Source organism: Lipomyces tetrasporus (genome assembly GCF_029532465.1).
Source record: "Lipomyces tetrasporus strain NRRL Y-64009 chromosome Unknown POJ06scaffold_6, whole genome shotgun sequence".
Classification (NCBI taxonomy): Eukaryota; Fungi; Ascomycota; class Lipomycetes; order Lipomycetales; family Lipomycetaceae; genus Lipomyces; species Lipomyces tetrasporus.
This window is the reverse complement of record NW_026611601.1, coordinates 1,517,989-1,543,779: the sequence shown is the minus strand read 5'-3', so window position 1 is coordinate 1,543,779 and position 25,791 is coordinate 1,517,989. Positions and strand designations below refer to the sequence as shown.

The window sequence follows — 25,791 nt, the reverse complement described above, 5'->3', positions numbered from 1 at the left end:
TTAATAATATGTCGTGTTTATTAGCGATGGGCCGATGGCAGGGAAAGATTGTTTTTGACCGATGAATTTTTCAATAATTTATTCTGTGGTTCAGCGCCGGCACAAAACTTTGTTAAATTCACATGTACAGCAGTGGAAAAGAAAGTAGTACTCGGTGCTCGTCAATTTCCACGGTGGAGGGTTTTGCATCGGCCGTCATCGAGATGATGCGCGATGGGCCACAACAATCGTTGAAGCTCAAAACGCAGTGGTTGTGAGCGTGGGCTACAGGCTTGCCCCAGAATATCCTGGCCCAGTCGCTATCGATAATGGCGTCGATGCTGTGCTTTGGATCTGGAACCACGCCGACGAGTTCAACTTGGACAGGTCTCGAATCGCATTCAGCGGATTCAGCGCTGGCGGAACTTTGTCGTTTACTGTTGCATTCCGTCTAGACGAGGTAGTGCAGAATCGCATGCCCACAGGTCGAATCCGCCTCGCCGGAATTATCCTGCTGTCGACATTACCCAGACCAGGGCTGAGCGGAAAGCCAGCAACCATGTCTTGGGACACAAAGATTCTGTTCCAGACAGCATATACGAGTTCCTTCACGCGTCTTGCCTCTTTCCTCAACCATCGAATCTGGCGTCTCCGTATCTATCGCCCGGTTTGGCTGAAGAGGAGTTGCTAGCAGCAGCGTTTCCAGATAGACTGATGACACACAACTGCGAATGGGACCAGTTACTGGTTGAGGCTGAGATGTTCCAGAAGCGATTGCGAGTGTTGGGAAAGGAAGTCGGAGGAGAAATGGTTCCCGGCGTGCCATGCGTGGGACAAGCGTCCAAAGTCTAGTAGAGACGAGAAGAGGGATCGAGTATATGCGGAGTCAGCGGAAGATGTGGCACGAGCATGTCAGTTAGGGCTAGCTTATAGAATACACGACGGCCGAATTACAAACACGCCGTATCCACAGAGTCTATGGTCATAGAAGCTGATCAAAAGTTCAAACTGATGGTGTTCTTGCATTCGTCTCGTGCAAAGTCTTCCTTGGATAGTCCCATGCGTGGAGTGACGTCGGGCTTGCTTCCTGGACGACTGGCACAGAGGTCTAAAATCTGACCAGGAAAAGTTCGGCTGACATAATCATAAAGCAGACGGGGAGTGTTTATTATTCTGCCGACTTTGCTCTGATTCGGTTACGCATGCTCAGACTTTCACAGGCTATTGGGTACCTGGCGGTGCGGACTTTGCCTGTGCCTGCGAGTATACCTGCAAGCCGTGTGTTATCCTCAAATTCTCTATACTCCCTCTCTGAATGATACATTCTTGTTCGTTCCTTCTGTGCTGTCATTCTTCCACCGTCCTTCGGACAACACGACTGCTTGTTTTTCATATCTCTCGTCCCTTAGTTCCCTTCGTCACTTCACGGCCAAACATCGCCACTTGCAAAAAATGCCCGCACATGAGCCTGTTGCTAGAGGGGATGAATATCTGCCTCCCTCAGAGAAGAGACAAGTCACAGGAGAACTTGGAACTTTCAAGGCGATTGCTATATCCGCGGTGATAGTTCTGACCCAGTTTGTCCAGGTTCGTTCCTGCTCCACTTGAAGAGCCATCAACCTTGAATCACGGTTTGCGTGCTGACTTTATCTACATGATCCCATTTGGTGCCGGTGTCAACGGTGCGTTGGCGATTGGCGAGGACTTGGGCGTTCCTCCCAACAAGGCAACCTGGACTGTTGCAGCATATCCGTACGTTTCGATAATTATGATAGTTTTCCTATGGGAGTATCGTCACTTACGCAGGTCAGTTTGACGCTGGGGGCGTTTGTCCTCATGGGTGGTCGCGTGGGCGCTTGTACGGTCATAAGAACGTGGTTTTGGCGGCCGGAATATGGTGGGTCATATTCCAGCCAGTCTCTGGCTTTGTCAGGAACTTCATTGCGCTCTGTGTTATCCGGGCCCTGACGGGAATAGGTGGCGCCTTTATGGTTCCAAATGCCATTGCCTTACTCACGATTGCCTTCCCGCCTGGACGTCAGAGGAATATTACAGTCGGGCTTTTCGGCGCAATGGCTCCAATAGGAGCGGCTGGCGGTAGTGTTTTTCCGGGAATCTTCGTGTGACTACTTCCATGAAAATGGCTGTTCTTCTTTAGAACTCTCCAGCACTGTATGAAAAGCCCCGTGATAAAGGTGGGGGGCGAATAGATTATCTCGGAGTATACCTTGGCGTTGCAGGCCTCATTCTCTTCAATTTTGCTTGGAAGGGATATCCTGTGTCGTATCTTCTGTCGGGGCTAACATCATACTAGTCAGGAACCGATCGTCGGCTCGGACGAGCCCTACGTGTACGTCCTTCTTATTGTGTCAATATTGCACTTCGCCGCCTTTGTGGTATGGGAATGGAGGGTTGCGAATGAACCGATTCTTCCTCTCGATATCTGGCCTGCGCCGTCTTTCAGTATAATGATCGTCGTTGCCTTTGCCTTCTTCTCATTCATGAGTGTTGGAATTGTCATCTGGTACATCAGTATCAGGAATCTGACCATCCGGCACTACACCCTTTTCCTGAATGGCGCTGGATATGCCACTCTGGCTGTGTGTGGAACTGTTGCTGCGATCGCAAGTGCCAAGGTCATTCGTTACCTGCCCGCTCAGTACATCATGGCCATTGGATCTGTCGCATCGTGCGTGGCGCTCACCTTGACTGCTACGATGCCAGAACAGCAGACCTACTGGGTGCAGATATTCCCAGCATTGATCTTTACAGCGTTCGGTCCTGACTACTCTTTACGGCTGCACAGATTATAGCCAGCAATAGCGTAAGAGACGTCAGCAAGGCGTTGCCGCGTCATTGATTGGCACCATCTTATCCTATGGCCTGAGCACCGGGTTGGGATTTTCAGGCACGGTCGAAGTATATACCAACAATGATGGTAAAGACCCTGTTAGGCGGATTCGACATGCACTCTATGTTTCGGCATGGCCGGATGTGCAGTGGTTATGGCGCTAGCTTTCATCCGAATCCCTAAGGATCAGCGTGAGGGATGGGACGAGGATGACATGCCTGCACCGCCGCCACAAAAGCCCCCCTGCGCCGCAATCTTAAAGACGACTGGCTGTATAGGTCTATTGTGTTAGTTTGACATTAATCAGACCATCGTGAATAATCATACGGTTCTATGGTCCATGGTCATCGTTTTCACCGTGTTTAGACTAATACAGAACACTACTTGACATTCTTTCACACCTCTGAGATTGATGAAGGATTCATTTATTTCCGCCATAGCCGCTCTGGGAGAGAGACATCAGCATGTATGTAGCCATTGCTCAATGGCCACTTGGCGTCAATATAGGGAAAGTGAATGGGACCTAGACAGTGGATTTTTCCTGAGTCCCCAGCCGTCACTTCCTCTAGGCATATTTCAACGCTAACATACGCTACTACACTGGCATCCGAACGCCGGTATAAGCCAGTACAAATGGATAGCCCTGCTTGACATTCGTAATCAGATCGTCTGCGCAACTTTAGTTTTGCCCAGACGATCAGTGATATTGACAAGACCTGCTGCCAATTGAATCCTATCAATCAGCAGATGTGTCAATTCACGGAGGTATTATAAATCCGCCCGGCTGCGCAATGCTCATTAACTTGCTTTGTGAAGAGCATACGCTAAAACAGGATATATGATTTATCATCCTCTCCGACCGACTGCGCGAGATTAAGTTTACTACTGTGCCGGGACGGCCGTTCGACTACCTGTGGAACCCGGTCTCCGCTTCGCACTTCCCAAACGCTTCCGGAGAGGATCTTGCGGAGGCTTTCACGTGAGTTACTGGCATGGTAGCGAGGAATTAAGACTCGGAGCTTGTAACGAGGTAGTCATCAAGTCATGTCCAATGTTAACTCATCAGCCCATGGAGAGGCAATCGACGTCAAGCCAGGCATCGTCTGATCCCGAGGGCATGCATAGCTATCACGACTTTTATTAATTACTCCTATAAACAACAATTACTTAGCTCCTACTATATATGTACAACATCTACTTTTCAAACTCCACCTGTTCCCAATGCAAAAAGCAGAATGCAAACAACCAAAAAACCAAAAAACCAAGTCTCTATAAGAAATCAGTTAAGTTATTATGAACCGTAGCGGAAGTAGGGAGACTGGTCGCCTGCCTTTGACTTCTCGTCGGTTGTCAATTGCTCCCACTGCTCGATGCCAATTCCTTTGTCTCGCTGTCGATTCTCCCACTGCGTGCAGATAAGATAAATTGTGCAGGAAATCATGGACAGAACCGCAAAGCCAATGCCAATAGAATAGCCTTTCGTGTATCGCGGCGCATCGGTAGCAAGAAAAGAGAAAGTGGCTATGATACCGCCGATGTTGCCGAAGCCAACTTGCCAGCCAGCGCCAACGCCTCGTCTCGTGTGACCCCCAAAGTTTGTGGTCGTCCAGCACACGATGATTGGCATGGACGAGTAGAGACCGAGCGCGCAGAGGAAGAGAGCAGCATACTGGGTGTTGACATTGTGGTGCTCGCCGAGCAAGATCCCAAAGCCTACAATTGCAATCGTAGTGAGACTCATGGTGAAGAGGTAGCGGTGGCGGAAGTAGTCGGAGAAGACGGAGGAAATCATGGACGCCCCACAGGCTGCAGCCCATGGTGGAACCGAATGCAGCTGGGCCTGGATAGTGGAATAGCCTAATTGCTTGATGATAGCAGGCGCGAAGTAAGCGTATCCGTACGACGGGACAATGAGACCAAAGTACATAAAACCCGCCAAGTAGATTTTGTAGTCCTTGAAGACCTCGAGGACGTCCTTGACAGTTGTCTTTTGAGTTCGCTGGGAGTCACCGACATCGACGGCGAGTTTGGCCTTGACGTAGGCACGTTCGTTTGCGGTCAAAAACCTGGCTTCCTCGGGAAAGTCAACAATGAGGAAGAAAAATGTCAGCGCAATAACGCATGTGACAGCACCCTCTATGATAAAGATCCAGCGCCAGCCGTGGTAACCGCGTTTGCCGTCGAGAAGACCGATGGCGGAGGCCAGCAAGCCACCAAAGCCTCCTGCAAGCGTCGTCGAGCTGAAAAAGAAGGAGTAACGCTTCTGGGCCTCAGAGCGGACGTACCACATGGCAATGAGATAGAAGCAGCCGGGAAACATGCCAGCCTCGGACATGCCGAGGAAGAAACGAGTGGCGAGGAGGCCACTATAGTTTTGCACCAATCCCTGAAGGCAGGTGACGAGACCGAACGAGAACATGCAAATGGGGAGCCAAACGTGCGGCCGGAACTTCTTCATGAGGACGTTGGAGGGAATCTCGCAGAGAATATAGGGTACAAAGAAGATGGTGAGGGCGACATTGTAGCGGGTTCCCGTCTCGATCCCAAGGTCGGTCTTCATGCTGAACAGCGCTGCGTTGGAGATGTTGACTCTGTCGAGGAATGCCATGAGATAGAGAATGCAGAGCATCGGCACAAGCCGGACGTCAATTTTCCACAAGAGCCTGCGGGGGTCCACCCCAAGCTCTTTTGCGAGCGCGTCGAGGTCGACGGCCTTTGCGCTGGATGTCTTCTGCTGATCTACAGTAGTGTCCGACGCCGGATAACCAGCTTTTTCGACGTCGGCCGAGTTGTCAATGACGACGGCCATGGTGACAGGGGCGATGGTGGCGATGGCAGTACTAGAGAGAGCGGATAATCTGCGGAGGGGCGAAAAATTTAAAGAAGCAGTAAGAGTAATTGTTGAGTGGGTCAGGACTTTATTGAGTAATTAAACGTGAGCGCTATCGGCGTGCAGCCGACCCCGATGTCCGAGTCCGACGACAGCAATCACACATAATTTTGTATGCGCTCGAGAAAGGAACAGTCACACGGAGATATAACCACGCGGCCCGGAACTCATCGGGCCGACATCGGTGGGGTCATAGGGCTGGCGAGTTAGGGCTGGCGTGCTGGGGTGTGCAGCGTACCGGAACATGCTCACCAGAGAGACAGCGAAGAGCAGCGGACGAAACAAACGGAAGAAAGGCAGAGACAGCGGCAGCCGGGGGGTATGACTTCGTGAAGTGACTCGCGGTACAGGCGGAGTGGATGAAATATGATGGTTAGACGCGTTGCTCGTGTGTTGTGCGATGCTCGGCGGGAGACGGCTACTGGCGGCCGCTTCGGCATTCGATAACTCCCAACGCCCCGCCCTTATCCGACTCTAGCCACCAATAACTCCCTGCTTATTGTTATTCCTATCGCAAACAACAAAATTGTCTTCGGCCGTCTGCCACCAATTTCCAAGCGCTCTTCGGCCAATGTCCTTCTGTCTCTGTCTGACCGAATCGCGCTTTAGGTCCAAGTACATCGTCCGGCCTGAGCCCGCATCCATTCTAGCCAAGCGGATCACGTCCTGTGTAAGCCGAATACGGGATGTAAAACTGGAAGCATGGACCGACGACGCCTTCGCGCCCATCTTCCTCCCCTTGACAATAGCCTCCGCATCCAAAATGTTCGCAACGTAGATCAGCGAAATATTGCTCGGCTTGCTGTTTTCGTCCTCAATGCTTTCCTTTGAGTGCTCAAACTGCGGAAGCCCGTACGTCCAATATTCAAACGGTCGAAACAGAAAGGACCGATCGCCGTTCAAGTCCGACATCCTCGCTAGACGCCCTTGTCGACCAAACGCCCTAGTGAACGAGTGCGGGTTGATCTTACTCTTGGGGACGATCAAAGCATCGAGATACGCGCCATCCGTCTCCATCACCTTAGTCGTCGGAGTAAGTAGCAATGATGTAAACTGCCGCAGGCATAATTTATCCGTACAAGACTTACTCAGTGACTCCGGTGCATCGGAGCGACCTGGGATGAGTCAATAGCTGCATGAGCCCGTCAACCATTACACATACCTGGCTTTGTCCGGACCTGTCCGATTTCAGAGAAATATTCTCGTCCTTTGAGCGGCCGCCCGCGTTCGAGCTGGCTTGCGTCCCATGACTCTTTTGTTCCAGCGCCAACATGCTCCATACTCGCGTCTCCGCAGGGCACCTCTGTTGCAAGTAGGTATATTCTGCATTTCTCGTCCAGGCGAAACCGTTTGAATCTCTGCGATTCAGCTTTGTCGCTCCGCACAACGCATGGGGAGAAATATAACTGGTCGTCGTCCAAATTCTGGCATTCGTTGATCAGATAGCGGTTGAATGCCCTGATTGCCAGGATTTCTGCATGACTGTCGTGCAGAATTCGGCCTGCTGCCGTGGCAACGGTGCTGTCCGAGATAGCTTTGACGCCCGTTGCCATAGATGTGCAAATCAGTTCTCCGTCTCCTTTTCTATATTAGCTGATTATCAATTAGGTAATCAATTAATAGACGCTCACTTGTTTGAACGACAACCGACGCCAGGTTCGTCCATTCTCGCGTTCCGTCTGGCCGCACTGTTGGCTTGCATTTGGAAGGACACGACTTGTATACAGAAAACACCAGTTCCGCGATCGCAGTTGCCAGTTTGTGACTGTCGACTGTCGTGGCCACGACGTCCATCATCTTGTGGGCAAGAGGGTCAAGAGGGTCAAACCAATTCTAGCCTGATCTGAAGTAGAAATATCATCGGAAGGAAACTGTGACTTGTGACTGGATTGTGATCAGTATTAGTATCAGTGATCAAGTACAAGGTTTACAGATGGGAAATCCCACTCAATAAGAGTTTCTCTGCGTGCCAACCGCAAATTATATAGGCAATGATATGATATGTTCCACTACAGGAGATGACATTCCTAACCAGTCTGGATGATGAAGATTGCGCGTACATGTACGTACTGCACACTTCAATTTGCGTTTTATATTTGAGGTGAGCATTCCCTGGACGCAGGACACCCGCTTTTATTGGCGACTACATAATGCACAACAGCGGTATTGAGGGGGCTGATAGCCCTATTAATTACTCTCAGGCAGTTCGGGACTGTCTGCGTAGCAGAATGACATAAACGGGCCTTCATACCTGTCACCAGTCACGTTGGCGGCGATGACGGCTTGTCGAATGTCCCTCGCTTCGTCAGGTGTGATTTCGACGTCGAGGGCCTTGAAGTTCTCCTCGAGTCTCTCCATATTTGTTGTTCCAGGGATCGGTATGCCGCCCTGGGAGACGATCCAGGCCAGAGCGAGCTGGCCAGCTGTGACGCCCTTAATAGCAGCCACGGCGGTGAGAGTATTGACAAGCTTGATGTTGTTGTCAAAGTTGTCGCCAACGAATCGTGGCTGCGTGCGTCTCCAGTCACCTTCTGGAAAGTCCTCTATAGACTTGTACACGCCGGTCAGGAACCCGCGGCCGAGGGGTGAGTAAGCGACGACTGCACCGCCTAGTTCTTCGCACGCGTCAATAAGTCCATTTGTTTCTGCGTCGAGAGCGAAGGGCGAGTACTCGATCTGCACGGCCGCAATCGGGTGGACCTTGCAGGCACGTCGGAGTGTCGAAGCAGAGCACTCGGACAGACCAAGATACTTGACCTTGATTTCTTTGACGAGCTCAGCCATGGCACCGACTGTATATTCGATCGGCGTTTTCTTGTCAACACGATGCTGGTAGTAAAGATCAATATAGTTCTGCGGCGCAACTGGCAGCTATTCGCGTGCCTGTGGCGGGATCGTACAAAGTGAGCATGACGAGTTCATTAAGCCAGAGCATGCCGAATATCTCGCGCGGACAATTCCAGCTGTGGAATTCGTCAATCTCCTGGTGTGAGTGATTTCGTATCGCTGCAGCGACCGGACCAATTCAACACGGCAGTGCTTGCATTTCTTGACAAAACTGTCGCCTAGAGCAGGATGCCGGGTCGGCAATATTCTGAGGCTTTCGGTTGTATTTGCAAGTATCGACAATTGCCGCGCTGGGGTTTCGGGCCGGGATAATGCCATCTAGCTGAAACCACTGAACGCGTGCGTCTTGTTCGTATTTGTGTGGCTTTGATTGTTGTTCTAATTGTTTGGAATTGTGCTACATATGGTTGTGTGCTTACTTGCAGGTGGACTGCTTAACGGCTAACTTCGAGTGATGGTCTGGGAGTTGTAAGGGAGAACTGACCTCGAGCTTAGCTGCAGGTAATTCACGAGCAATAGACTACATTGTACTAAAAAGGAAACTCATATGTACTGATAACTGATTTCGTGCTGTGAAAGTGACCATAGCCATGCCTGCTGCAGGCCAGCAGAAAGTAACGGGCCTCCCGCCGGGACCGTCGAATTCAGATCGTTGTATTGCGTGTGATTAAACGAGTCTAACATCACTACTCTGTCTACCCATTTTCAGTATCAGCATTCATATAAGACCTGATAGGGACAAATAGACGACAGAAGCGGAAATGGAAAAGACAAAACCTCTGCCGAAATTGATCATGATTTCATGTAATGCAGAACTATACAACGATGTGACCAGACCCAGGAAATCGGATTAGTACTAGCGGCACCGGTTACTTACTCCAACCTTGCCTTTCCCGCGGTCAAAAGCTGCCAGGCCCTGTCGGCCCTCCACATTCGTCCTCCCCGGTCCTCCTCTTCGCGCTGTCATGCAAATATCGGTCGTATACGTCTCTCCGCTCTCGGTGGTCCCAGACCAGTCACGACAAGCATGCGGGCCCCACATTCATTCCGCGCGAAAACTTCACGGCTTTCTCGACGTCCATGGATACTGAACAATCCGTATATATTAAGCTTCGACTCGAATGTCTAATGTTTCATTTCTTGCCTTCGAAATTTGCTAATATATACTTGTGCAGTCAGATATTGAGTATCCAAATGGGCAATTAAACTCATGGTCGACTACGAGACCTTTGGGCGCACGCCGCGACTGGCAATTACTGCTACTTGCGCAATTGCATTCGTCCTTTTCGCTGTGTATTTCTCCGGGCGAACAAGTGGCTAATCTAATGACTCGTTCGGCAGGCTACGACTAGGGTGTGTTAGGCAATATCGTCACCAATCAAGACTTTCTGGACCAGGGCAATCTCGGCGACAGCTATGTAGGCATCATCGTTAGCATCTACACGCTCGGCCGCTTCTCTGACGGCTGCCTGAACTTCGTTATTGAAGACGCGCTCGACAGAAGAAAGGTCGTCTGGATCTCTATGATTTGGGTCACCCAACATTTGAGGTCCGCTCACACAATTTCGACGAGTTTGCTATGCCGGGTAAGGTCGCTGTTGTCATAGCGCAGACCATATAGAGTAGACTCATAAACTACCTTGGTTTTTCACAGAAGTTGAGTGGAGGAAGTATCATTAGAATAAGCCTGGTTTAGAATAAGCCTGGTTGGATTTTTGCATTTCACATGGATAGGATGGGAATTTGAGTTTGCGTTGCGACCTGGTGTACGATTTGGAGGTCAACACGAACCGCGAACTTACTACTCCGCGTGATCACGTGCTTAAAATGTAAATAAGACATCATAAGACGCGTCCAACGTGAATGATGGTAGCACAAACCAAACGACCCGCTTCCGATCGACTGCTGCTAAATAACCGCGGCTATGAAGCAATTCAGACTCAGCGCTAATGTTCAAGCGCGTGTGAGCGCAGACCATATATAGAGTAGACTCCCGCTTACATCTGTCTTCTGTTTTTACAACTCCTCCTCAGGACAACGTTCTCGACATGGGCCTGGCGTCAGACACAGAAGTACGCACGACTGAAGGTGACAAACGTGTCGGAGATGTCCAAATTGGCGATATTCTCTACGATGCACAAAATCGTCAAACAGAGTGCATTGGTGTTGCACCACCTGCTACAGGTAAGTTGAAGAAGATCACCTATACGCAATTCAATTCCCGTAAAAGGTCGTCTTTCACCTGCACTCCGGATCATCGACTTACCCTGACCACGACCGGTATAAGTCCTTGCATCTCAGGAAAGTCTATCCCCTGGTTTACTCGCTGTGACCGAAAGCTCGCGGTAAAGGAAGCCTGCGATCTCAATCTGGACATTTTGTGTGACTACTTCTATCAAGATCTTGTGGATGGTGATAACCATCCAGAGCCGGCTGCTGTTCACGCGCACATCGACACGGTCCTCAAACAGAAATATTATCCCGGCCACAAGGACGAATATTCTGAACGTATCGACGAGTATCTAAAGGTCGCGCATGCTTCTGTCCTGGACAGAGAGGCCATAGACGCAATTCATGCCGGTATGGATAGCTATTTGGAGTGGATGGCCTCTATGGATATCTACTTGGAGCAACTTTCGACACGCAGAGCGGAAGCAGAGGACGTTGACTCTGCAGATGAGGTGCTTGACATCGATGAGCCGACAAAATTGAACGGTATGTGCTCCGTCATTCGAGCCTTGACGCTGCCTCGTCCTGCTAACTCTTGCGTAGGGGATCCTATTGCGCCCGGACCCGAGTACTGCTTCCCAGAGACGCCTTTTGTGGAGTGGGACATGCCGAGCTCACAGTCTACTCATTCATATATCTCATCATCGCAGCTGCCTCAGCCTGACGATGACCCTCAGCCTGACGACGCACCTCGTTCGAGTTCACCGTTGTCTGACTCCTCGTCAATGTCTCTGGATAATGCGGCTGCGGATCGTTTTGCGGCCATCCGAAAGTCTCTTGAGAGCAGTAACTGTGATTGCGGTGGTCTTCGGAAGGTGCATCGCCGTTTCAAGACCGAAGACCTGGCACAGCGGGCGCTCAAAATCTTGCAAAGCGATCATTATCATCTGATTGATCCTCTAATGGTCCGCGATGACGAAGAATTTTCCATGACAGTCGAGGAGAATGAGCGACTCTGCTGCGAGGTCGTCAAACACATACACTTGAAGCTCCATCGAGCTCCGCTAGGCTTTGATCCATCCACCGTGTCCTCATGTCCGCTACCGCTCGATCCTTTCTTTTTGGGGTTGTGGATCGGTGATGGCTCTGCTGATTCCACGCGAATTACGTCCTCTGCCTCGGACCCCGAGACTCGTGTCTGGTTACAATCTTACGTTGACCGACTCAACAGCTGTAGGCCACAAGATACTCCTCAGCTCCACTTGGCAATAACTCGGGTCCATGCGGCTGGCACGGAGCGTGGAAACGGGATTGTATGCAACAGTGATGCCTTCTACTACAGGATCGCGTGCCCGCAAGGAGGATGGTACGCCTGGAACCCAGTTCTGGATGGTCTTCGGAAACTCGGCCTCCTCGGCAACAAAACGGCCGGTATTCCTGATGCATATATGGATGCTGATGAAGACACGCGTCTGGCCGTTGTTGCTGGCCTGATCGTCAGTGACGGTAGTTATGACAAGTCACATAACCAATACCGATTCCAGCAGAACACCGAGGACCACAAAAAGATTGTATATGATCTACAGAAGTTGGCGAAAGGCTGTGGCATCTCGGTCAGCGATGTTCATGAAGCTATAATAACAACTGCACTTACAAACGGTCGACCTACGCCTACTTACACCGTCTATCTTGGTAAGGGTTCAGAAAAATTCCAGAAGCATCTGCTCCTACCTCGCAAGAAGATGAATCTGGAACACACCTATAAATGCCATGATGCCCGCCCTTTCACAGTCTCCGACGCACCAGCTGGCGAATATAGAGCAATCCAAGTCAGGGGAGGCCAATTCCAACTCGCCAACCGCCTTGTCGTTTGTGACTGCCAGCTGAACAGCTGCTCCGTCGGTACTGCCACACAGGATCATTCGGCAGAAGTCCCAGGGTACTCATTGGACGACGCACTATCGACGAAATGACTGTCCGGGCCATCCATTGCAATCGATTGAGTGCAGAGCGCGTGAAGAAACCTGGATCGAACCTATAGTTGGGTAAGGGGAAATCATAGCTTTGCGCTCGTTACAACCGTTAGTTCTCAGGTTAAAGATATTCGCCAACCACCCTTGGCCATCTGGCTGCTATCCACGAAGAGTGTGCAAAGCTGAAAATTATATATATGACACCCGTTTAACAAGTGAATCGCCAAGCCGACTTCTACTAGAGTAGTGAAAAAAGACAGCAACTTATTTTCATACAATCTTGCGCTACAGGTTCTCCAACAAGGCATTTGTTCATCACAATAATTATGTATGATAGGCTGCATGCGAGGGGGGCCAGTTGGCCGCGCAATCGATATTAAGTAGAAGTAGCAGGCCGATAACCGCATACTGATGGCAACTCAGCTTCCGTTGTAGGTTAGGGCAACTTTGCCGGATGAAACAGTCAGCTTTCTCCCAGTTCGAGGCACACAAGCAGTCTCAAATGTAGATCTACTTAGTCGCACGAGAAATATTGCGCTGGATCACGCAGTTACCAGTAAGCTCCTATTAATTTGTTGAGCCTGGTTAGATTTAATTAACGATTTCCATTAACTGTAGAGAAATATGACGCCAAGTTTCACTTCCTCTGAACATCCAGTTCATTGATCCGCAAGCCAATGCCGTTCTCAGTCGACCCCGAGACGCTTGAGTGATCTGTCGCAGGCCTCCTTGACGTACTCGGGTTCGCCGCGGATTACGCGGCCCTGAGGAGCGGTCGTAATTCCGAACTTGGACGCGAGGAAGATCTCAGATCGGCGGCCAGTTTTCTGGAACCACTCGCCTATCACAAGTTCATTGTCGAGATACGCGTCAGACGTATCCCAAAAGGTGCAGCCGATGTCTGCGGCCTTCGAGAGCAGAGCGTGGGCGTCGGAATTGCTGAGTCTGGTGCTGTAGAAGGCAGAGATTCCCTGTGAACAATCATTGTTAGACGTGGCTGCTGCAGTATCATGCTTGTACTTATTACCATGCACCCCAAGCCAATCGATGGCACCGTCGCATTGCCAATTTTGGAGATCTTCTGAATCATGTTGTAATTGCAAGTACTAGAGGAATATGGCGACAACAGCTTGCACGACGAGGCAGAACAGAGCCATAATAAATATACAGAATATCTTAATTTCATTCAGTCTGAAGTGGAAGTCGGCCAAGTAACCTGACGATAATTAATCTTCGGACTTTCTGTGCCGAACCAGCCGAACCAGTTCAACTGTCACTTAATTTCACTGGTTGCAAGATCCGCTGTACATACTCGCTTAATTTTTGAACCGTGTAGCGGAGCTTGCAACCAGTGAAATTAAGTGACGGTTGAACTGGTTCGGCTGGTTCGGCACAGAAAGTCCGAGGATAATCGTCAGGTTAGTTGAACAACTGATTTTTTCTTTGCAAAATGTTAACTAGTACACCCTATTAGATGCTGTTTGTAAAATGACAGTTACAATATTTGCAGGTTTCAGTGTCCTGGTGCGTACCGATATTTGAATACCCGAGACACAATATGCCTACATGTAGCGTCCAATGGCGAGATTCGTACCGAAAGACTTCCTATTGTCGAAGAATAATGTCATCTTTCGCCTTCGAGCGACAGCTGGGTCTGGGGCGCCAATCCTCGCAACTTCGAACTTCGTTTTTCGATTACCAGCAGTTCGAAACGTAGCATTGCCTAGTCTAAGGCACCACGTCGGCAAAGAAGTCTGGCTGTAGATAATAACCGTGTCTTTAGTACGCCAATTTAAGTGAAACTAAATCTTGTTATCTCTAGGTTTGGTAATAATTGTCGTCAGCACTCGATATTGGCTGGGATCAGCGAAGATCAAGGTGATTTGTAGCCAAACTTTAAACGCCGATGTGACCGGCCTCGGGGCGTCGAGCCCCCGGGGAACTTGAACAAAGGGCACAGTTCGAGGCACACAAGCAGTCTCATATCTAGATCTACTTAGGCGCACGAGAAATATTACACTGGTCACGCAGTTAGGCTTCTATTAATTTATCGAGCCTGGTTAGGTTTAATTAACGATTTGCATTAATTGTAGAAATATGACGCCAAGTTCACTGCCTCCGAACGTCCAGGTCATCGATCCGCAAGCCAATGCTGTTCTCACAACTTCCTACGACCGGGGCGCAGAAGAGCCAGCCTGGTACGAATCGTCGTCTGCAGTTTCAGCAAAGCATAGCCCTGAAGTGGTTAATCTGGCTTTGAGCGACTCGCGGGTTCCGGTACAGCCTTTTGTAGTGTATCACGACGATTTTTTAAAAGTTCTCGGTCCCAATCCAAAGCTGAAGCTCATCGCCAAGAATGAGACATATCCCTTTGCTCATGAAGCGGGAGTGTGGATCCCGAGCACGCGAGAGGTGTTCTTCACTTCGAACCAGTTCTATGGCGACTCTAAGCACCAGCACCGTCAGATCGTCATCTCCAAAATCAAGCTACCGGAGTATTCCGATACAGCTGACGATGCGGACGACGTCCTGTACGAATGGGAAAATATAGCACCCCATCCTCCAATTCTATCTGGAAACGGTGGTACCAATTATGAAGACGGCTTGCTCCTTTGTCAGCAAGGCAGCGGCTTGGTTCCCGGCGCACTGGTGTACATGAATCCCAAGCCACCGTACACAACGAGAACGATTTTGAACAACTTTTATGGTCGACCGTTCAATGCACCGAACGACGTTGTTGTTTTACCGATGGATGGCAGTCTATGGTTCACTGATCCGGACTATGCGCAGTTGCAGACTCTCCGCCGGTTCCAAAGACTGCCGAATCAAGTGTACTGCTTTCAGCCCAAAACCGGAAGCGTTAGAATGGTTGCGGACGGGCTTACGCGACCAAATGGCATTGCATTCTCGCCGGACTGTAGCAAATGCTATGTTACAGACACGGAAGCATACGACGGACGCGGCAGCAATCTAGCAGAGGCAGCAGCAACGATATACGTGTTAGATGTAGTCGAGCAGATATCACCGAGCGGCGAGCTATCATTTTACTTAGCAAACAAGCGGGTGTTTGCTTTTGCGGACTGCGGTGCACCGGACGGTATCAAAGTTGATCTTGCGGGAAACGTGTACTCGGGCTGCGGCGACGGCGTTCATGTGTGGAACCCATGCGGAACTTTGATTGGCAAGATTTTAGTGCCGCGAGGCATCGCAAATTTCTGTTTCGCTGATCCGGGCGTGATTATTTTGTTAAACGAATCACGTATATTCGAGATGAGGTGCGCTGCACAGGGAGCACTGGTCCGGTGATTTAGATAAGGTGCAAAACTGTAAATTTTAATGTGCACGAGATATTATCAATTGCAATGAATCTGATTCATACACAATCCGCCGGACTGAAACCTTTTATACTAGGTAGCCTGATTTCGAATACAACGAAAATATGCACCAAGCAAAATATGCCAGGAGCCAAACAGCACATTAGCTAGTGCACGAAAATAAATAGGAAATAATAACTTCTGCCGCCATTGATTCCTGGCCCTGAATATCGCCTGCATTGGCCATGTACCCTAAACCGACACTAATGGGCTTCTGCCAACTGTTCCTACCTCAGGACCACAGGTGTTTGGCCTGGTATATGGATAACTAGATATATATATCCGTGGACTCAGTTAGCGCGTTTAGTTCGCGTACTCGGTCCAGACCTAGCGATATTTTCGATTTCTAAATTGAACATCTGGCTGTCCATTCATTCCTCATTGCAAAGATGTCCTCACTATAGCTGGCCATGTCATGAATCAGCCAAATGATTTCCAAGGGCCGGCAATATGTCTTTAGTCAATTATCATGGCGTTTTCAATTAAACTCTAAAATCTAACGGTTCGGCCCTTTACTCCGCGATTACGCAGCTGAGCGGGCTATTAGATGATTCTGCGAGAGTTTTCCTCGAACTTGCATTAAACCTTGAGCAAGTTTCATGGAGTCCCAGCAGTGCGCAGTGCTAAGGCAGTTATTTAGGCAGACTCAAGCTGCTGCTGGTACTGTTCTACTTACGATAGATAACTTTGGGGAGCATAGTACAGGCCTTGCACTGCACCTCCGCTTCCAAATATTCGCATCTTGTGGCTGCCACCCAATTCTACAAGCCCTTAGATCAAAGAATCATTCAGATTCTTTAAGGTCTATCACCGGACGCAATGGCTAAGCTATATGCTTGAAGACTTTGGGAATGATGGAGATCCTCTTGTGACATTGACGATCTTGCATGCAATTCGCTGGCTTCTTTGAGCATGCAACCATGATGTCTCATCTACGACAATCAATAGCTGTTTTCGAAAGAATACATTGGTCGCAGAACCTCTTCAGCTCCCAATGTGACCCCAGACCTTGCTTCTCTCTTTGACCATGGTCAGCATGCTGGACGGATCCAAAATGCCAGGAGTCTCGCAAATTTCTTACACCCAGCCTACGAGTCTAGAGAGGAAAGTCCTATACCAGAAGCTTCAAATAAAGAGCAACTGCAGCAAATTATGGACGGTCATAGAGAACATACTCAGGATCATGCAGATATAGATGAGAACGATGATTTTCCCGGCATCGTTCGCCCAATGCCGAGTCTTCCTGAGGCATAGCAATGCCTTAAAACGATAATTCACTTTACCGAGCTAGAGTCTCTGTATGTACAAAGTCTAGATAGTTGGTTTAGTCGATGATTATATAAATATAATCAAACTCTATTCAGTAACCCGATAACCTCGCTAAGCCGATATGCAGAGGCTGTAAACATTATATCGGCTAAAGGAGTTCTACTCAGCCCTTGCGGAGTTATGGAGGCGTCGCTTAACGAGCCGCACGCATTAGGCGGACCACGGTTTCCGTAACAACGCGGACCAGCATGCTGGGCAAGGGTTCAAAGTCGCAGCACCTTCTCCGATGTCGAAGCAAGCGCTCCGAACATTGTTCCACTCTGCTCACAAATAACTGGGCCTGAGACAGAAGGCACCCCGCAAATTCACCTAGCAGACGTCTGGCGAGGCACCAATGAGGTTTCTGCGATCCTGTGCTCGCTTAGTGCGACGGCGAGCGTGCGGCGCGCTTGTTTTGGCTGCCGTTTGCAAACCGGCTGCCATAAAATTGAGACCTCTTCCAGCCGGAGAGCTTCCGCGTCTCCATATCTTTCTGTTCCCCGTCTGTGCCCCGCCCTCCCAACCTGTTCTGTTGACTATTGCTCTGTGTTTACTCTACTCGTCTTAGCAGCTTTTGTCGCAGAATGTCCGACGAGAAGATTGTTCGAATGATAAGAAGCTCGTCAGTAGACGACATATCATCGTCTGTCGACCTCGACTCCGCCTATGGGCCAAGTGGTTTCCGCGGACTCTTGAAGTCGTCCAATATATTATTCTACTCTCTCTTCGCCAGTCTGGGTGGCTTCCTCTTTGGCTATGATCAAGGTGTCATCTCGGGCGTGCTAGTCATGCACGACTTTGAAGCTCGCTTCCCTCGTGTTGGCGGCAATGGCGATTTGCAAGGATGGGTTGTGTCCATTATGCAGCTCGGCGCATTCGTGGGCGCGCTTATCAATAGCCCTCTCGCCGACAGATTGTCCCGGCGCTATAGTGTTGCTGTGGCTTGCGTCGCATTTCTCATCGGCTCTGTCCTCCAAGCTGCCGCTGTCGACAATAGTATGAAATCTGAGCTCTTTGGAATTTGTGTATAGCTGACAATCTCAGGTATGCTCTTTATTGGTCGTTTCATCGGTGGCATTGGCCTCGGTCAGATTTCTATGGGCGTCCCGCTTTGGATCGGTGAGGTTGCGCCGCCAAATCTCCGAGGCTCGGCGGTGACTCTCCAGCAGTTTGCTATTGCTTGCGGCATTATGATTTCGTTCTGGCTTGGTGTGTGCTCTGGAATTTATGGATGGCCTTTACTAATAGTAATAGATTACGGCACTCAGTACATCGGCGGAATCGGCGAAGGACAAAGTCAGGCTGCTTGGAGACTGCCCTTTGCCCTACGTGTTGTTCCGGCACTAACGCTTCTCACTGGGTGTTTCTTCGTTCTTCCATTTTCTCCTCGATGGCTCGTCAAAGTCGGTCGTGAGCACGAAGCTCTGACCGTCCTATCTCGTCTGCGAAAGATGCCCGAAAATCATCCCATCGTCCAGGCAGAAATTATGCAGATCAAGGCGGGCGCTCGGTTTGATGCACTGACAATCAAAGAAAAGTTTCCAAACGCTAAGACGCCTGCTCAAATCGCATTTCAACAGTATAAGGAGCTTTTCACTCAGAAGCATCTTTCCAGACGCCTTTTCGTTGCTTGCTTCATGCAATTTCTTCAGCAGTTTACTGGTGTCAACGCGATCATCTACTACGCGCCCAAAATGTTCAAGTCCATCGGTCTCAGCGGAAATTCGGTGTCCTTGCTCGCGACCGGTGTTGTTGGAATCATTAATGTTGTGGCAACCGTTCCTGCCATCGGAATCGTCGACAACTTTGGCCGCCGCGTAGTGTTGATGGTCGGTGCACTTTTCATGTCGCTCTCGCACTTCATTATTGCCACGTTGTACGCCATATATGAGCACTCATGGGCCGATCATTTGTCTGCCGGCTGGGCGGCAGCCGCGTTCGTCTGGTTCTTCGTCTTCAATTTTGCTTACTCGGTTGGCTGTATTGCCTGGATTTACCCTACTGAAATCTTCCCGCTTGGTGTTCGTGCGCAAGCAATGGGAATCGCGATATCTGTTAACTGGATCTCCAACTTTGTCATCGGTCTTATAACCCCGATTATGTTAAGTCAATTCAAGTTCGGTACCTTCTATTTCTTCTTCGCCTTCACCATGATCCTGTTTTGTTGGGTTTTACTCTTCCTGCCTGAAACCAAAGGTGTCCCCATGGAAGAAATGGACAGACTGTGGGGTGGAAACGAAGGCAAGGAGACCGCGGATCGCATGGCCCGTATTCAGCAAGAGCTCAAATGCGAGTCCCGCAATGTTCCCATCTACCGCAAGACTGGATCTTATTCCGACGACCTCGATATCGAACTGCAAGACCAATACTAAACGCTGTTTTGTTTTAGTTACAGGTTGCAAACTGGGAAGACAGAAGTTGACAAACACATCCGGCTTGTTGTAACATTAGATAGCGTTTTAATTTTGGGCAGAGATATTTCGACTCTGTTAATACATCGCATTATGGCTACACTGTACATTGTGGCATCTCTAAATTGCTCAAGTTTATCGAATGCAATAACAATCAATCATTCAACCATCACATGCAGAAGACGGCGGTGTTGTTCTATCGGTGTCCAGTCGTCCTCATCAGAATTGGATGATGCTAGCTCGACAGATAAGTCCAATATGCCGACTCGTCTATCGCAGTACCACGTATCTGAATTCGTCTTGCTGCGTTATTCATTCATACCCTACTCACTTGGAGCACTAACGCTACTGAAAATAGCCGTGTGGTCGTCGAATGACGCCAGGTTCAGCTCATCGAAAAATATGGTCATGTCGAGTCCCGAGTCAAAATTCCTGCCGATATTGTTCATGAGTATGTTTGGCAGAGCGCTCATGTTCTGAAGGTATGTAATGTCGGTCGTGGCCAGAGGTGCAGCCACGTCGGGCGGCGTCGCCGTTGGCAGTCCGCCAGTGGAGCTTAGCAAATGCAATGATGATTGCGACACCGCAGTGGCTGACAAGCTGCTTATAATCGAATATGTTGGAGGCTCCTCGCCATCATGGATTGAGTTGTTTACAGCGCCAGTGCCAAACATGGCGAATCCAGGGTCATCAAGCACATTCTGTCTTCTGACCACTAGCAAGCGCTCGATCCTCTCCAACGCATTCAAACACTTTCCTGCCACAGTATTGGAGACTTGCAGTTGCTTAAACAAAGTCTTTGATAATGCAACCTGCTGCTGGCATTCAATTGCTGTCTGATGGTCTTCCGGAAAGCCAAGAATAACGACAATTAAAAATAGGTCTGCCTGAAAGAGGAAGTATGTCGCATACCAGCTGACTGCCCACCAAATTCTGTCTATTTCTGCACAAAATTGTGATATCAAGGCAATTGACTCCTCCGATAGTTCTATGCAACGTCGTAGGTACGGGTTAGCCATCAGACTGTAAGCGCCGCTCGAATATAGGTTGGCGGTGTGCTTTTGATACGATGCGACGGCAGCAGATTCTAAGAAGCTCTTATACAATAGCAATTGCAAATTCTTCGCCTTCCATAGCACCACGGCGCGGGGTCCTGTGAACCACTCCGAACAGTTGGAGCCAAAAAAATCGGCAATGAGATTCTGTCTCCAATCTTCCATCTCTCGTTCAAAGCACGTCAGGATGTCTTTCAATGTTGGCTCTGACAGCGGTCTCTGATGTCTGGACAAAGTGTAGAATTGGTAATACACCTTGTTCGAAATAATTGAAAGTCGCGAGTGCGCTATGAAAGCTGAGTACGGAGTGGCGTACGGTACGGATGGCCCGATGTCATCGGTTAATTTCAATTTCTAGCTTCATTAGATGTGATTGCATACTCACGCCCTTGCTACTTACCGAATCTTCAACGTTCCCACATTCAGTAACGTCGACAGTCTGTTGCGGCACTGCCATCAGTGGTGGTCGCCCAAAAGTGATGGAAGAACCCGAGTCAAACAAATACAATGTCCACCACACACGTCGTCGTATCTCCATTTTCAACGTATTCGGCTGAGCAGTGCGTGGCTTCCCCGCGGTGTGGCTACTTAGCGAAGTAGAACCATTGGAAAATTCTCGATGCAGTCCTAACCCGACAGCCATGCGCATGGCCAATCCAAGGAGCGTATAGCTACTGTTTGGCTTATCTCTCTTTTGCAGATAGTTCACCATCAGCAATAATATCTGTAGGAGCTCAATTGTTCCGGATTCGTAAATTTCAGCCGAGAATCTTTCGCGAGCAGATAAATAGAACGAGTAGTCATCATTATTTGCTCGTGTGCTTGCAGCAAGCGTGCCAAGAGCAAGGACCATTCGTAGCAGCATGTACCAATGGCAATTCTTTCGGATCGGATCCATCCGCAAGTATTGATCCCTAAAGGTACCTTCGTGGAGAATTGGGTACATGGGATGGAAAGTTCTGAAATATGAATCGACCAGGACATCACGCACAGCGACTGACGCCAATTGCTGCTCAGCAAGTAGTGCAGCGTTAGGATATTGTTGAGACACATAGACGCTTTGTACTTCGGTTGAATTTCTTCTCCCGATATCGTGTTGTGATGCACCGGCGTCCGAAGTGCAGCTACCATAACCCAGTAGCTTGTTGACTACACGCATAAGCGATGCGCCAGCGGACCGTCCGAGATATCCGGACTCTCGTCTATCAAGTTCTAGCGTTCCCATTCCGTCTTGGGTCGGACGGCCTTGAGTTGGATCACTGGTGAATGGTCCCTCATCCCACTCAAATTCGTCCGGATCGATCGGCTCTTCATCTTGCAAAGTTTCAGCTGATGCATATGTATCATCATCAGTCGGATTATGGTTCAAGTGATCTGGTAGCGATCGTGGAATTGACGAGAACAAGCCGGAATTCCACAGCGAAGGTGAATCTGGGCAGTTGCCAACAAGCTGATCGATGTCAGTTTGAGGAGATATCGTTCGTATGATGTGCTCAAGTTTTTTGCATCGGTGTTCAAGGTTGTCAAGATTACTATCCACCTGCATTAACACATGTATTTATCCCAATGCGATTATGCTCACAGTCGTGTCAGCGGAATACGGTGTGTGCGTTCGTCATATACACACTTCCGATTCGTGCGGAGACAGTAGCTACAGACAACTTCACCAGAACACTGCGCCGCGTTAGACTAATTAAGTACAGAATGGCGTACAAATACCTTGCTCTTTCGTCTCTGCCGGTAAAGCTTAGTTAACATAGGCTGCTCAAACTGTGGCTTGAGTTATATTACCTTGCATTCGTTGCACTAGATCGCAGGTCAGCTTTGAGATATGCGCACTCAGAGTAATGCGCCGAAATTACCTACTGCCCAAAGTGTGAGTGGCGTAATGCGCCTGCTCCTCGATTTTGATATTCTGCCCGAGGAGATCTGTGGGCCCGGTTCCACGGCAGCAGCACTGGACGTGATCTCTGTCGTCGGTAGCGCATGGGGAGGTATTGCAGACTCACTGGACGATGAGGCAGACCGCATATTAAAGCTCAGATAACGCACAGTAAGATAAAAGCTCAGTATATTCAGCAGTCGGGTAGGAGAAGATTGATCGTGAGTAATAATAATACCGCTGACTGCGCCTAGGCAAGAGTTCGCGTACGTGACCCATGCGGGGAACTCAAGGGGCTTGTACCAGCAGCGCCATAATAATGTAACTACAGTTTTCTCTCAGGGTCAGGGTCAGGGTACTGCAGTTAGGTTCGATGGTTCGATAGCGGGTTAGGGTGACGAATCTCATCAATTTCTTACCCTAACCCTGTTCCAGGAACACCCCTGTCTAACTCCAACGTTATCGTTGGTACCTCGGGCATTCCGATGCGGTATCTTGAGAGGCAACTAAACTTACCGCGTTCTGGTTTATACTGAAATTTTGCTGAGATAACGACTTGGGCAAGCATTGCTGAAGCGGATGAGTGTGTTTGTTCAAATGTCCGAGCAGCAAACGCGGTCGGGTATTCAACGATAATCGCCCTTGGCGCCGCCCGTTCCCGCGCACTAAACTTCCCGCCGCTCGATAGATAGCGTTTAACATTTATCGACATTGCCAGTCTAGTTGATTTTATTACACTCCGCACCAGTCGGCTGTTGTTCCTATGTTTTGATTTTTGATTTAGCCCTTTCCATTTCATAAATATTAAAGTATCTACCTATTACGCGCACCGACATTTTTACTAGTTAGATTCGGCAAAAGTTAGTGGTTGGTGGGAGGCGCAGACCACGCCATCAAAATCTCACCCAGTCCGACCCAGTTCGGTTCAACTTGACTATGGCGCGCTCCTTCGAAAAGGGATCCTTGGTGCCATCCATAGTTATCGGTGCATTCACAACGATTGGAGGTATCCTGTATGGCTATGATACTGGACTTATAGCTGGCATTTTGGCCATGGAGCCCTTCAAGCAGCAGTACGGCGCTCAGCTCCCAGACGGCAGCTGGTATTTGCCATCCAGCAAGAAGTCACTCTTTGTGTCGATATTATCCGCCGGCTTATTTTGCGGTGCGTTCTCTACTGGTTATTTGGCCGATGTGCGCGGCCGTCGAATGTAAGTGCTATGTAGAGAGTCGGTTATGCACGCACAACCTCACACGAAATTCAGGGGCCTAATCTTTGGATCTATCATCTTTATGATTGGCGTCGCAATGCAGGTCGCCAGGACCAATGCCGTGCTTTTTGGAGGAGGTACTTTCAGCCCGTATTCAGGAGAGTCTCAGTTTTGTTAACGCTACTCTTAGGGCGCTTTGTCGTAGGCTTTGGAACGGGAGCCATCTCATCAATTGGTCCTTTATACCAGGCCGAAATCGCCCCAAAGCATATCAGAGGCACGATCACTGCGGGCTATCATACTGCGAAAACTTTTGGAGTCCTGCTTGCGGCCATCGTGAACAACTCTACGAAGGATCGAGGCGGCAAGTCGGCCTACCTAATCCCAATCTATATCCAGTTTATCTGGGCTATTATTCTCATCTCTGGATTTGCGTTCCTGCCGGAGTCACCTCGGTACTTTATGAAATACGGCAAGCGCGACAAGGCACGACAAGCGCTTGCTCGTATCCGCCATCGTGACGAGGATGACAGTCTGATTACTTCCGAATTGGACGAGATTGAAGCTAGTCTGGAAATAGAACAATCAGCTGGGGATATCTCAGTCAAAGATTGTTTCAGGCGCGAAAACAAACAGTTGTACCGTCTCATTCTTGGCATGACCGTAATGGCGTTCAGTCAACTGGTCGGTGTTAACTTTATTAAGTACTTTGGCACAGACTTCTTCCAACAAGCTGGGATTACAAACTCATTTGTCATATCTATGGCCACAAATCTCGTCAGTTTTAGTATGACACTTCCGGCACTCTACTTGATTGAGCGTCTGGGAAGGCGGACGTTTTTGATAATTGGTTACATCGGCTCGTGGGTCACGCAGTATATTATTGCCATAGTTGGTTTGGTTGCCGCAGATACGGATCTGTCAAGAAAGATTTTGGTCAGCTTCAGTATCCTCTACATAGCTATTGAGTCAGCCGGTGTCGGTCCTCCATCTCTGTAAGTCGGTCAGAGGTTATAAGAATTGTCTCGGATTAACACCTTTTAGTGTCATTGTGGGGGAGACCTTTCCACTTCGAACGCGGGCAAAGTCTATCGCGATATCTCTGGGATGCGATTACATCTGGAACTTTATAATCGCCCTTTCCACCCCGTACTTGGTGGATTCTGGCCCTGGAAATGCAAACTTAGGAAGTAATGTATTTTTCATCTGGGTAGGTCCTCCGCATTCTGTTTTGAGCCTGTAATGCTGATGGCTGTAATGCTCTAGGGATCTTGCAGTTTGTTCGGTGCTATTTTCGTCTACATCTGGGTGTATGAGACAAAGGGCCTCACGCTTGAGCAGATTGACGAACTTTACAACACCGTCCCATTTGCATGGCACTCCGCCGGCTTCGTTCCCCGATCTTTACAGGCTGAAACTGATCTGATTCTAGAGCTCGACAAGGCAAACAAAACTGGCGATATGAATGTCAGTGACCTAGAAGTCTCTGATGCAGATGACGCAAGTGTATTGTCGGTAGAGGGCATTCGAGAGATTCCAGCCCAGTCACAGCAACAAGGGTGGAGCAATTTACCTTGAGCTTATTTTTGGTTAGATTGCATAGACCTTAGATAACGTATTTATGTTTATTATAAGAATGAGATGGAAAGATAGAGATTCAATTCTGGGTTTAATTATATGGAGGAGAACTGACAGTCTTGTAAGCAAAGAACTAGAATACTACAGCGGAGAATGCTCTATACTGAAAAACAAATCCCAGTTTACATGGCGTCGTTCGGTTTTGTTATAGGGCTGACACGATTTAATATCGCGGGTTTTTTCCATATCGGAAACCGTATCGC

At 49.2% G+C, this 25,791-nt stretch overlaps 10 protein-coding genes across 10 annotated transcripts; 5 read left to right on the top strand and 5 right to left on the bottom strand.

The window, feature by feature from the left end:
* Positions 1 to 1,431: 1,431 nt before the first annotated feature.
* POJ06DRAFT_282126 (major facilitator superfamily domain-containing protein) lies at positions 1,432 to 2,994 on the top strand (the record flags this gene model as incomplete). The annotated part of the gene is made up of 6 exons (XM_056189999.1): positions 1,432 to 1,566; positions 1,592 to 1,753; positions 1,791 to 2,099; positions 2,162 to 2,262; positions 2,294 to 2,752; positions 2,811 to 2,994. The coding sequence occupies 6 exons, from the start codon at positions 1,432 to 1,434 to the stop codon at positions 2,992 to 2,994; spliced, it is 1,350 nt and encodes a 449-aa protein (XP_056043581.1).
* Positions 2,995 to 3,769: 775 nt separating this feature from the next.
* On the bottom strand, positions 3,770 to 5,917 carry POJ06DRAFT_124965 (major facilitator superfamily domain-containing protein). Its single transcript, XM_056184289.1, has one exon. The coding sequence runs from the start codon at positions 5,637 to 5,639 to the stop codon at positions 4,122 to 4,124; it is 1,518 nt and encodes a 505-aa protein (XP_056043580.1). The 5' UTR covers positions 5,640 to 5,917; the 3' UTR covers positions 3,770 to 4,121.
* On the bottom strand, positions 5,917 to 7,521 carry POJ06DRAFT_124937 (adenosine deaminase/editase). The gene is made up of 3 exons (XM_056184288.1): positions 7,352 to 7,521; positions 6,883 to 7,299; positions 5,917 to 6,835 (listed from the first exon to the last, which is right to left on the bottom strand). The coding sequence occupies exons 1-3, from the start codon at positions 7,515 to 7,517 to the stop codon at positions 6,195 to 6,197; spliced, it is 1,224 nt and encodes a 407-aa protein (XP_056043579.1). The 5' UTR covers positions 7,518 to 7,521; the 3' UTR covers positions 5,917 to 6,194.
* A 386-nt stretch (positions 7,522 to 7,907) lies between these two features.
* POJ06DRAFT_269003 (short chain dehydrogenase reductase protein) lies at positions 7,908 to 8,504 on the bottom strand (the record flags this gene model as incomplete). The annotated part of the gene is made up of 1 exon (XM_056189348.1): positions 7,908 to 8,504. One exon carries the CDS (start codon positions 8,502 to 8,504, stop codon positions 7,908 to 7,910), a length of 597 nt encoding a protein of 198 aa, XP_056043578.1.
* A 1,859-nt stretch (positions 8,505 to 10,363) lies between these two features.
* Positions 10,364 to 12,767, top strand: POJ06DRAFT_124924 (uncharacterized protein). Its single transcript, XM_056184287.1, has one exon. It carries the CDS (start codon positions 10,616 to 10,618, stop codon positions 12,707 to 12,709), a length of 2,094 nt encoding a protein of 697 aa, XP_056043577.1. The 5' UTR covers positions 10,364 to 10,615; the 3' UTR covers positions 12,710 to 12,767.
* Positions 12,768 to 13,395: 628 nt separating this feature from the next.
* Positions 13,396 to 13,799, bottom strand: POJ06DRAFT_238857 (NADP-dependent oxidoreductase domain-containing protein; the record flags this gene model as incomplete). The annotated part of the gene is made up of 2 exons (XM_056186010.1): positions 13,396 to 13,680; positions 13,737 to 13,799. 2 exons carry the CDS (start codon positions 13,797 to 13,799, stop codon positions 13,396 to 13,398), a joined length of 348 nt encoding a protein of 115 aa, XP_056043576.1.
* An 869-nt stretch (positions 13,800 to 14,668) lies between these two features.
* On the top strand, positions 14,669 to 16,300 carry POJ06DRAFT_255503 (uncharacterized protein). The gene has a single exon (XM_056187901.1). It carries the CDS (start codon positions 14,807 to 14,809, stop codon positions 16,013 to 16,015), a length of 1,209 nt encoding a protein of 402 aa, XP_056043575.1. The 5' UTR covers positions 14,669 to 14,806; the 3' UTR covers positions 16,016 to 16,300.
* Positions 16,301 to 17,677: 1,377 nt separating this feature from the next.
* POJ06DRAFT_296020 (general substrate transporter) lies at positions 17,678 to 19,886 on the top strand. Its single transcript, XM_056190527.1, has 3 exons — positions 17,678 to 18,387; positions 18,436 to 18,600; positions 18,646 to 19,886. Exons 1-3 carry the CDS (start codon positions 17,976 to 17,978, stop codon positions 19,761 to 19,763), a joined length of 1,695 nt encoding a protein of 564 aa, XP_056043574.1. The 5' UTR covers positions 17,678 to 17,975; the 3' UTR covers positions 19,764 to 19,886.
* Positions 19,887 to 22,959, bottom strand: POJ06DRAFT_255498 (fungal-specific transcription factor domain-containing protein). The gene is made up of 4 exons (XM_056187900.1): positions 22,577 to 22,959; positions 22,440 to 22,531; positions 21,258 to 22,389; positions 19,887 to 21,211 (listed from the first exon to the last, which is right to left on the bottom strand). The coding sequence occupies exons 1-4, from the start codon at positions 22,613 to 22,615 to the stop codon at positions 20,126 to 20,128; spliced, it is 2,349 nt and encodes a 782-aa protein (XP_056043573.1). The 5' UTR covers positions 22,616 to 22,959; the 3' UTR covers positions 19,887 to 20,125.
* Positions 22,960 to 23,675: 716 nt separating this feature from the next.
* Positions 23,676 to 25,528, top strand: POJ06DRAFT_238853 (general substrate transporter; the record flags this gene model as incomplete). The annotated part of the gene is made up of 5 exons (XM_056186009.1): positions 23,676 to 23,950; positions 24,005 to 24,087; positions 24,141 to 24,945; positions 24,995 to 25,160; positions 25,217 to 25,528. 5 exons carry the CDS (start codon positions 23,676 to 23,678, stop codon positions 25,526 to 25,528), a joined length of 1,641 nt encoding a protein of 546 aa, XP_056043572.1.
* Between the last annotated feature and the right edge of the window lie 263 nt (positions 25,529 to 25,791).